At 41.8% G+C, this 11947-nt stretch overlaps 1 protein-coding gene across 1 annotated transcript in view; it reads left to right on the top strand.

Annotated features, from left to right (window-relative positions):
* Positions 1–9062: 9062 nt before the first annotated feature.
* Positions 9063–11947, top strand: part of VWF (von Willebrand factor) — a 145593-nt gene continuing 142708 nt past the window's right edge. Inside the window, exons 1-3 of the mRNA XM_074168927.1 lie at positions 9063–9154; positions 10677–10731; positions 11315–11473. Of these exons, the coding sequence (XP_074025028.1) occupies positions 10677–10731; positions 11315–11473 (214 nt within the window). The 5' untranslated portion in view covers positions 9063–9154. The remainder of the gene's footprint in view (positions 9155–10676; positions 10732–11314; positions 11474–11947) is intronic.

Raw genomic sequence — 11947 nt, 5'->3', positions numbered from 1 at the left:
AGAAAACGTGATAATAGATGTTTCTTAAGTTTTCATATAATCCACTGTCTGCGGAGTCCATCTAGGCTAGCTAAAACCTGAGTTACAGAGTGTATTTTTAACACGGTGTGGCATTAATTGTTGGAACAGTTCACTAACAGTTGTATTGGGTTGAAATGTTAAATGAACCCTGGTGGTATTCTGCTTTGAAAAAGAATTAATTTAGGACAATCCTACAGGGGTCAGCCTTGAACACAAAACCTCCAGCTGGTTCTGGATGCTTTCTCCGTTGAGCTGTGGAAAGATGTTTAATGGTTGAGACCCTGGATGGAAACTTGTGCTCTTGGCAGGAGCATTTCAGGAAGTCTGTCATTAGTAAACTCCATCATTAGTAAACCTCCTAGGACCTTAGACCAGCCCTGTGCCTGGAGCAGAAAACATTAATTAATTTATCCTTGCTTACACACTTGTGATGGAAATACAGAAAGTATTGTTTCTGTCTTATTACGGAAGGGGAGAGGGTGAAACTGCTTCTTACGCTGTAAAGGAGCAGTATGGTGTCTGTGTTTGTTCCCTTCTGTAAAGGCAAGGCCTCACTCTTCAAAAATAACCACTTACGCTATTTAAAACTCACCTGGCAAACTATGGCTCTTGTTTCTGGTGCCGTTAACTGCTGAAACAAGTGGGTTTATACTGACAGGCAATAGATTTTTGGGAACAAAAGCATGGCCGCTTACAAGATGGGTGATTCAAAATCAAAACATTAGCTGTAAGAGCTTAATGAATCAAGACATTAGTTGTTTGATTCTCCCCCTGCCTGCCTGAATGAAGAGTACTATAGTATTATCATAGAATCATAGAATCATAGAATGGCTAGAGTTGGAAAGGACCTCAAAGATCATCTAGTTCCAACCCCCCTGCCATGGGCAGGTACACCTCTCACTAGAGCAGGTTGCTCAAAGCCCCATCCAGCCTGGCCTTGAACACTTCCAGGGATGGGGCATCCACAACTTCCCTGGGCAACCTGTTCCAGTGCCTCACCACCCTCACTGTAAAGAATTTCTTCCTTATATCTAATCTAAATCTCTTCTCTTCCAATTTAAAACCATTGCCCCTTGTCCTGTCACCACTCTTCCTGACAAAGAGTCCCTCTTCAGCTCTTCTGTAGGCTCCCTTCAGGTATTGATAGGCTGTTATAAGGTCTCCCCGGAGCCTTCTCTTCTCCAGGCTGAACAACCCCAGCTCTCTCAGTCTGTCTTCATAGGAGAGGTGCTCCATCCCTCTGATCATCCTCGTGGCCCTCCGCTGGACCCGTTCCAACAGGTCCGTGTCCTTTCTGTGTTGAGGACTCCAAAGCTGGACACAGTACTCCAGGAGGGGTCTCACGAGCGCAGAGTAGAGGGGCAGAATCACCTCACGAGACCTGCTGGCCACACTTCTCCTGATGCAGCCCAGGACACGGTTGGCTTTCTGGGCTGCCAGTGCACACTGCCTGCTCATGTTGAGCTTCTCATCCATAAACACTAGTTGGGGCTATTTTATCTGATGTCCACTCAAAACCACATTTCTGTTCTGTTGGCTGCCTCCTGCCTTTGCTCCAGGATCATCAATCAAGGGTGACTTTTATTTTATTTTATTTTTTAAACTGTAAATCTAACAAGCTTACCAAACTCCAGATATTCCAGTTCAAAGACCAACTGAGGACATTCTCCACATAAATGCGTATTGGAAATCTTGATGTGTATTTGAGGGTGACTTTGGCAAATTTAGTAACAAATTACTTTATATATGGTGTTACAAGGTGAATTGTTTTACAGGCCCACGGCCCAGAAGTGTTAGCGAGTCATATTTTTCATGGTTACATTTAAAGGCATTTTAGCAGCCAGACATTTGGACAAATTTAATCCCAGAGGGAGGGATTAACTGCTTTTAAAGCACAGGTTTTGAAAACTGGCATGATGACATGCAGAATTCAGACTCTCATTTTCTCTTATTATCTTAATGGAAAAATGCCCTCTCATTGTATGTATTTATTTTTTTTCCTTCAGTAGCCTAATAGTGGTGTTGGTTGGGTGGTTGACTGGTTAGCGTCTGATGTCAGTGCTGATGTTAAGGTATGACGAGGATGCTGAAATGTTTGCTCTATCTGGAACAGGGTAGATGAATAGAAAGCATCCCACAGGGTAATTGTGGTCTTGGTAAAGTGAATAACATGTATGCGTTGAGTATCCTGCTTAGAAGATCTCATGTCTGTAAATACAGTGTGTAAACCAATAAGTTTTGACTAGTATGAAAAAAAAAAAACAGGAATATGAAAACCGCAATTCCAGGGGAGGGGGGAAATTACTGAATTTGCCTTGGCTGACTCCATGTATGCAGGGAATTTCAACAAAGGGGTGGAAGCTTAAGACATTAACAAACAAAAGAGAACAGTGAGCAACTGCTTCCAAACTCATGCAAGAGGAGATTGAAAATGAACGATTCCTTCCTCAACTGTGCTGTTCTGCTGTCGGAACATCACCTTCTGGGGAATCATAGAATGGTTTGGATTGGAAGTGGCCTCAAAGATCATCGAGTTCCAACCCCCCTGCCATGGGCAGGGACACCTCCCACTAGAGCAGGTTGCTCAAAGCCCCATCCAGCCTGGCCTTGAACACCTCCAGGGATGAGGCATCCACAACTTCCCTGGGCAACCTGTTCCAGTGTCTCACCACCCTCATAGTGAAAAATTTCTTCCTAATATCTAATGCTGAGACTTGTGTTAAGTGTCTAGAAGGTAGTCAGGTGTATATCCTCAAGGTGATACCTAACTTACATAAAGGATAAATTGTCCATAGACCAGGAGAAAAAGAATCTTCCCCCTGCCTTTTCATTCAGTTTCTGGTAACTCTTTGTAATGTAATGCAAATTTATGAGGCTTTTGGCTCTTCAGCTAGCACAGACTAGAGTAGCGCTACTGACTTCAGGAGAGCAGTACCAGTTGGCACCAGCTGAAGATATCGTCCTTTAGCTGTAGTAGTCTTACTTCCTAGAGACATTATAGGGTCATTGTCAAGGAGGGGGGGTATTTTCCTTTGTTGCTGGGCTGCACATCAGTGGGCTTACAGGATGCACCTGGGGTCCTAAGCCCCTGTGTCAGGCTGTGATGTGGCAGGTTTGTAGTCTGGTGGTCTAGTGGCTATGCTGAAGAGCTTTATACAGGGTAGCACCAAAGAGCCTTGCTTCACTTGCTCCAGCCCGAGGTCCTTTTGGCTCAGATGACTCAAAAGATAACCCTAGGGAAGGCTGTGAAATTGGAAATCCCATGAACTTGCCACCAGGGAAGGAGTTCAACTGATGATAAGAAGGATTATCTTTAATAATGCCCTTCTCTGCTCTGATGGGTTGCATAGTCGGAAGGGAGAGTTCCTGAGTGTTTGTTTTGCCTTGTGAATTTCCCAGCATATGGAAGGGTGTCAGAGGCTGAAGGGTTACAAATACAAAATGTGGGTGGTTAGTGCCTCCCATCCTCTCTGAGGAGTGTCTTCCTTTAAACCATCTATTGTTGACCGTGCCAGGAGAAGGAACTGAGCACTGATGACTTCAAAAATGCACTGAAGCCCCTGCAATTCTTATGGGACTAGAGCCAATGTCACTGTTTAGTTTTCCAAATAGGCTTTCTGAGCATTTCAAAGAAATGTATTCTGCTACCTGTTGCTTAAATTTATTTTACACTAGTGTGTGCAACAAATACAGTCCTGTTTGGGCAACTGCCATGGGGATGGATCGTGGCTCTGGCTTTCTTGTTGCGATGCAGCTTAGCTATCCATCTTGTCTTGCTGGGGAGTCCCTCAGTGTGCCAGAGAGGGGACAGAGAGGCGATGTGCAACTCCATGGGCAAACGGGCACTGCTACTGCCCTGCGCAGGGACATGGGGCAACCTTCAGTGCAGCCCCTATGAGTATCCTTTACTTCTGATATTGTTCTGCACTGCTAGTGCACGTCTAATTTGCTGTTTCGGCCACTACAGCTGTTCACATGTCCTCCTTTCTCTTGGGTATCTGTAACTGGCTTATTTTCGATACCCATACTTATGCCCTTAAAATGTATCAGTGAATAATTATGCAGTATAAATCTCATTCAAGGCTTTTCTGCACGGGGAAGGTGAATACTCTATTTCACTACTCGCGTACTTTGTTCATCTACCTTGTTTTTTTCCTCGAAGGAGTAGAGTAGCCTAAATATTCCAAAGGGAAGGGTTCCAATATGGGGTTAGGTGGGCTTTGCCAGCTGATATTCTCATGGGGGGGGGGGGAGGTTCTGGGGGGAGAAGAGGTTGTAGCCTTTTTTTTAACTCTTGGGTATGAGGAAAATAGGAAAGGATGCAGAAGTAACTAAGCCTGTATCCTATGTTATTTCTGGCCTGCTGCTCTGGGCTCTCAGGAACTGTCATGGGATGCTCTCAGTTTCAGAACTGTTTGCAATGACTCTTATTTGTGTTTATTCATGGTTGCTTATGCTGAGTTTCACTGTTGTTCGCTAATGGAAAATATATTATGAATCTCAGTTGTGAAAAGCCACTGAGACATACCTTCTCCCAGTCTGGGGTAAAGAAAGTTACAATGCAGCTTTTTTTTTTTTTTTTTTTTTTTTAACCAATAAGTAGGATTCTGGTGGCTAACAACTGTTGTCTAGGAAGAGAGTTGTAAGAAATGAAGTGTAACATTAAAGGACGGGATTTCTGCTTCCGACACTCAACAGGGTAAAGACTTTCTAAGCCACAAGCTGGATCTGATTCATCATTTGATCCCTGTGTTTTCATCCATCCCTTCATTAATTTGTCTGACTCCTTTTTGACACAGTGACCTGTGCTGAGGCTTTCCAGTTATGTGCTTTAAAGGCAGCTCCCTGAGAATTTCAATGACTGCTCCCAGCCTTTACACTAGGAGAAATGATGAATACCTATTTCTTATTTACCTTCTCTGTGCCATTTGTGATCTTGTAGATGCTCCTCATGCTTTCCTTCTCTAAGATTGTGAATTTCCTCCCCTTGCAGAGAAGTTGCTGTGTGCCTCTGATCTTCATTTTCTTTTTCTGTCCTTAAGAATGTCACGTTTTTTGATACAGACTGGCTGAGAACGTAGACAATATTCAAGATTAAAGTGTACTTTGTGTTTATGATTGCAAAATGATGTTTGTGGGGTTTGGTGGTTTGGTTTTTTTCTTCCCTTACTCTATTCTGTAATTCTTTAACTTTTTTTGAGGACTACTGAGCAACGAAGTAGCTTGGCATCCTTCTCCATGAGTCTCTGCTTTAAGAACTTTCTGCTGATTCCCAAGGCAGGTCTTGTGTTCCAATGTTTCCTACATTTCAAAGGAGACCGTCCTTCCTTTCAGTTTGGTGTGGCATCTGAGGATGTGTCATTTAGGATTTCAGTTTACTAAAGACGCTAAGAACACTTTTTAGACCTCAGAAAATCAATCTATGTCTTTGCCTGCACAAATTAAGTGATTTATTTATGGAAATAAACTTTGTCCAGGATAGAGTGCTTAAGCTCAGCATGCTTACAGCAGGGCCAGAATCAGGTTGGAGTCTTCTTACTAGTTGACTCTATTAAGATCTATATGTTGACATTCTCGATTGGCTTGTTTCCTTCTTAAAAAAAGAATTTTAAAGAAAATTTTGTTACTGAACCTCATTGGTATATTTTCCTTAAGTAAGATGAATTTCTCTTACAGCAGATGCTTGCATCTTTCAAGTAGTCTTAAAGTGACATCCTGTGTTGCTTCCATAGCCTAATCTAATTTGCCAGTTCCTAAGTGCAGGAACAAAATTCAGTATTGCTGGGCTTTAGTTTTCCAGTTTACCTACATCAAAGATACTTTGGTTGTTTTGTTATTCAGGTCCTGTGTGTTCCATCACTCTTCCTGCACTCAATATCTCAGGTTTCATATCATGGGCACTTTGTTACACAAAAAACCACGTACGCAAACTGGATGACAAACATGGCGTGCTGTCTAACGCCTCAGTACATATTATGATATAACTGTTAGGAAACATTGGACTTGTTGCACGTGACCTACTAGTTGAACAAAGCAATGGAAAGTGCTATTATTGATAACTTTTCTCAGAAGTCCTTCCTATTCTGTTCCAGGAACTGGCTATAAGGGGCTTTCCAGCAACAGTGCATAGTCCTTCATATGTTTCTGTCTGTGTATTATTTGTAAAATTGCACGTCAGAACTACCCAAGCCTCACTAAGCTTTGTATTGAAACAATACAGTGTGAGCCAATAAATGTGCTCTTTAGTTACCGTTTCCTTTTTTTTTTTCTTTTCTTTAAGAAAATGGAGCCAGAAGGGAAAAAGGAAGTTTGTTCTTTGGTTGTCTAGCTCAATTAATTTTCTTTGTTATGTCCCCCAAGGTCCCTAAGACACTTAAGAGGTGTCGTGATGTCTGGCTTATCTGAACCATCTATTGAACGTTGGCAGTGTGAGTCATAAAATGTCCCCTGGTGTAGACCAAGGCTCTGATCACACAAACGAGCAAGTGTGGACTTCAGAGGCTCAGTCCAAGTTTGGTAACTTGCCCACCTGAAGACTGATCCTCTCCAAAGCACCTTTTGATGGGCTCAAACTTTCGTGCGGTTTGCTCTCTCCCTCACTGGTGCCCCCAGATGAATCTCGTCAGGGTGTGAAGGCAGCGGCACAAAAGCTCATAAAGGAAGACCTCAGCCATCCATCACGGTTACAGACTAAACAATCCTGTCTTGTTGAAGAGCTGGCCCCTTTTTGTAACAATGATAAAGAAATTGCTACGGAACAAACCCAGCAATGCTTCTATTTTTAAGGCATATTTTAAGGGGCTCCCACTCTGTCTTGTGTATGTACCCAACAAAGAAGTGTGAATCAAAGCCAGATTTAGGTTTACAAGAAGTTGTTACCAAATGGAACGACTGATTTGGGGCTCAGGCACCGAAAGGATTAAAACTCAGAAGACAAAAAGGCAGTGATGATAGGTGATCTTATTCCCCTTATCATGAATAATACTGGGATTCCTGTAATGAGAGGTTTTGAGAACATCTCTCTGACCACTAATGCCCGGGCCCTTGGAGGTACACAGGACCTGCTGAGAGTTGGTGTTGGACCCAAGAGGAGAGAATGATTCCCAGTTGATGTTCCTCCTCTGTCTACATACAAAACCAGAAACAGACATGAGACTAAGAGGCATCTAAACAAGAGGCATCTTGCCTGTTGTCTCTGCTGTTGCCCCATTTCTGCTTGTTGTTCAGCTGTAACTTCAGCCACGAAGGCTGTTTCAAGTGAAAGGCTTTTAGCCCTTCTCTATAGAGTCGTATCAGGTTTAGGCTGGGTAAAAGCCTGGCCTGCAGATGTCAGCAGGGTCAGAGCCTCTGTGCTTACTGGTTCCTCTGTCTAGAGGTTCCCAGCTTTTGCTGTTGCACTCTCTAATGCAAAAATGCCAAAGAAACGGTTTCTAAAGCTTCAACTTGTGTATTTTTTTTCCCCATAGATGTTACTCCTTTGCAAATGCAGAGGAATGCTTTAGGCAGAAGCCAGGAGCTTTGCTATTGTCCTTTACTAGTATTTTATTGCAGCAGCAGGGGTTGCCCCACGTTGGAGGGATGTCTGTGGAGCACAGCAAAGGCCGTGATGGTAGTGGACGCCGAGTTTCTGCATGTTTTGGGCATTTTCTTGTATGTTCCCCAGGATCTTCCCAGCAGCTGTCAGGTGTGGGCCTTGAATGTGAGAGGGGTAAACCTTACTACTACTGCTGGAGAAAAGGTAGGAGAATCTGACTGAGATCTTGACGGGAAGTGTTAATTTTAAAATCTTATTCTCTGGCTTTTCACATGGAAAGAAACAATTTGGTCTGTGTTTGTTTCTTTCTGTCATGCAGTGTCTGATGTGCAGCTGTATAGCATTTTAACGTGCAGCTGTCATGAAGAGTTCATACAAGAAAAAGTAAGCATGGCTAACAGTTTATTATTTGTATTATTTGTAACCTGTCGACCTAAGCAGACTCATCACCTAAATTGTCTCAAAAATAATCCATCACCATTCTGCAAGCATCAACATAATCATCTGTAGAAATCATAAAGGAAATTGCCTGCAGGAAGAAATGATAACCTTACAATGTGGGGGTTTTTTAATGTTGTTTTTTTCTTTTTTTTTTTTTTTTTTTTTTTCCCCTGTTTTGTTTTCTAAGAACTGTGTGCAGGGATTACACTCACTTCATTCTCAGAATTACTCGTGCGTGAGACAGACATGCCTGCTGGGGACTCTCAGGAGGCATGTTTTTAATATTTTGCGTTGTTTTTCTTGGTTTAAATTAAGGACCTGATTCTGTGAACTAGTGGCAAAATATGATTTACAGGGAAGCGTGTTGCCTCCTAATCCCTTTACTATTTCTAGTAGCTTTTGCAAATATGAAGCATGGGACGCTGAAAGTAAAGTAACGTAATGTGCTCTGCATTTTCTGCGCAGTGCTGTACATATGCCCATAAAGCTTGTGCCCCTTTCTGTAAACAAGTACGTGTGTGATTAACTTTTTGCCGTGTGTTTTTCCAGAGGGTACCTGTATAAACGTTTGCAAATTCAAGGACCGAATGTGTTGATCTAATAGAATGTGGCAAAATTCGAATGTGTTTGTACCTGAAGAACCAAACCAGGTCATTCCTAGCTCTGATTTTTTTTTTTTTTTCATCTTTCTCTTTTAAAGTAGCTGTTCACAGGAAAAAGTACTACATGTCTCTGTGGTCTTTGAGGTATGGAGCATCCTACTATTCCTCTGTAACAATAGTCTTTCAAATAAATATGCTGCCTATTGGCTCAGCCAGTGAGATTTGTCACACGTACACATGCGAAATGTATTTCAAAGACTGATCTGTCATGTAAGTTTTTAAAACTATTTCCTCTCATTGTAACTTTCTGGCAATTAAGGCAACTGATTTACACGATAGCAATTGAATCTATTGTCTTGAGAATCAGACGGATGTGACGTTCAGTCTTTATCTTTCCTTTTAAATGAACAAAAGTTCCTGGCTTGTACAAAAACAAGAAATTTCAGACCAAAGCCCTGTCTTCTGAAGGAACACGGGAACAATGGTGTTGTAGGGTATAGGTGGCAACTGGAGGAGCTTCTTGTTCACGTGCAAGAGGAATCTCGCACAGAAGAAGGTATATTCATTTCTAATTAAGCTAGTGGTAAAATTATAGAGGGTTATATACCAGAAGATCTTACTTGATTGTATTCTGATTTGTTAGTGTCACCTGCTCTATTAGAATTCGGGGAAACTTTGAGTCTACAGCTCAAAACAGACTGGGAGGTGGAAGGGGGCTGAAGTGAAGGGTTTTATATCCCGTCTTTTTTCTTTGCCTGTTTTGTAAAACTGAAGGGTTAACAAAGAAAAGAAATATCTGATTCAGTCACAATAACACAGTGCATGCACTAAAAATATGCTAGCAAGTGGGTAATCTGAGAATAATGCCTATGGTCGTCTTACCATTACTTTGTTGTCGCATTCCCATGAAGTTGCCACTCTAGCTATCTTGCAGCAGTAACAGCCTTATGTCAGGCTGGCATTTGCAGCATTATATTAGACTGAGTTTGATAATGGATCTTTCTTTTCCCATCTTTTGTAAATAAGGCAAACTCAGTGTTTATTTATGTGGCTGTGAATTGGACTTAGATAATTGACATCAATAATAAGTGTGTGTCTGCAAATTGAAATCAGAATTTGTCTTTGCAAAATATATTCTAGTCTTTAGTTGCAGGGTTCTTTTAGGGGAAGGTGTGTCTGGTCTCATGGAATTAATATATAAATTATGGTATATTTAAGCCCCTCTAGTTGCTTATATGATTACTGAAATTAACTCACTAATTGGAGCTCCCTACTGATTTCAACCATTAACTGCTAATGTCTTGCCGGAGAATGCATCTGTAGTTCACCATCTGCATGACACTCATATCCTATTATTATTTTTAAAGGCCTGGCAGTACAGGACATAGTTTATAGACATATGGAGAACAAAGGCTGACATTTCAGTTGTAGAAAGCAGGAGGCAATGCTAAAACTGATTTTGGTGAATGGAAGTTTTCACTCTGGGTCTCTAATCTCTTCACAATTTCCTCCCTTTACTTCTTGCCCCTTATCTCAAGCATATTATCACCCTGAAATCAGTGGATTATAAGCATGTAGTTGTAATGGTCTGCCAGCCAGAACTGTTGGCTGGTACAAAACCTTTGTGGATGTTTGGGCAGGATGCAAATCTTTTGCAGCAGAGGTGACTTCTGCTGGAGCCAAGTTGGCTGATCCAGTCTGGTGTGCTTCTTCATGTCAGGTTGCCTGGTAAATAATGCTGCCTATTGAAGGTCTTTGTGTGTGCAATGTATTAACTCGGGTAAATCAGAATATGTGTGTACGTTGGGTTGCATTTCCTGCGGAGGTAGCCCACATTTCCCAGCAATGAGAAGTGAAAATGGGAACAGAGAATAATTACTCTCCTATATTACCAATTTAAAGATGCATGGGTGGGTATCTGAATTACTGTGAAAGTCTTCATGGATTATGTCTGAAATGTTGTAGAACCTCAAAAATAACTTTATAAAGAAAGGATAGAAAATGGCGAGTTGTTGTGAAACAGACTAAGCACATCAAACTAAGAATATTCTGATCTCTCTCTTTTTGATTTTCGACAGATGCTCCTCTTGGCAGTACTGCTAACAAACCTACTGCTGGCCACTGTAATATCAGGTGGGAAAATATGTTTATTTTCTGATATTTAGGAACTATAATATGCTTCCACTATTTCCTCTGTGAGATTTCCCCTCCTGCCCCCCTCTCTTTTTGCCTATTTAATCCTGCAATCCTGGTTCAAGCATTATTCTCATTATGCTGGAGACATGGATAAAGTTACTGCTTTGGGCTCTTTACCTTGCAACAAGCACTGTGTTGAGTCACAAAGACTCCCCGAAGTCAGTGATGTTTGGCTGAACAAACAACAAGGCTTTTCTACTTCCCTATTGATTTTAATGGGACAGTGCTCAGGCACGAATGAATGAATGCGTGGCGCTCCTCAAAGGGTCATAACTGAAATTACCCATGCAAGGTTTGGGCCAGTAGAAATAAAGCAAAAAAGCCATTTCAACAATGCATATATTAAAAAAATCTGTGCTTGATTCTATGGGCTGTCATGCCAGGCATACGGTCTGCCTAGAAACTAGAGCTAACGGTCCAGTACACGCAATAATCAATGGTGATAAATTCCAGCAGATAAATTCCTGAACCGCAGAACGATTGTTTTACATTGCAAGTTATGTTGTGTTTTGATATCCAGGATCATCAGGTTCTTTGCTCCAGGAGTCATCAGTTGCCCGTTGCAGCCTTTTTGGGAATGACCACATCAAAACTTTTGATGGTTCTTTCTACAATTTTGCTGGGGACTGCAGTTACCTCCTTGCTGGGGACTGTCACAAGCGTTCCTTCACACTCTTAGGTGAGTCTGAGCCAGATAGCAAAAAGTAGCAAATGCAAGATGCTGTAAGGATGTGGCATTGCACTTATGTCAGGTTCCATCACTGAGAAGATAGTTGCCCTTTTTAAGATAGGATGGACCACTGCATAAAACGATCTTGGTGGTTTGGTTTGGGTTGGGGTTTTTTTGGGTGTGGGGGCGTTTGGTTTTTTTTTTTTTTGGAGGGGTGAAGGGGGTGTTGAAAGTAGGATTACTTCTGAGGAAATTCTGTCACTTTGGCTTCTGTTATCCCTTGGTAGTATAGCTCTTGCATAACTAAGCTTCCAAGGAATGAAGATTTTCTTACTGGCTTTTCTAAAGAGGGAAAGTGAGGCCTTATTTAATTTTGAATATGCCAGGGGAATGTGGCTGTTAAAACTGAGTACAGGAATAGGAACTACATGACCCTGTAGGACTAATTTTACCTGTATGTTAAATCCCCCCATAAGAAAAGTC

Source organism: Numenius arquata, chromosome 1, assembly GCF_964106895.1.
Source record: "Numenius arquata chromosome 1, bNumArq3.hap1.1, whole genome shotgun sequence".
Taxonomy (NCBI): Eukaryota; Metazoa; Chordata; class Aves; order Charadriiformes; family Scolopacidae; genus Numenius; species Numenius arquata.
This window is presented reverse-complemented; position numbering and strand designations above follow the sequence as displayed.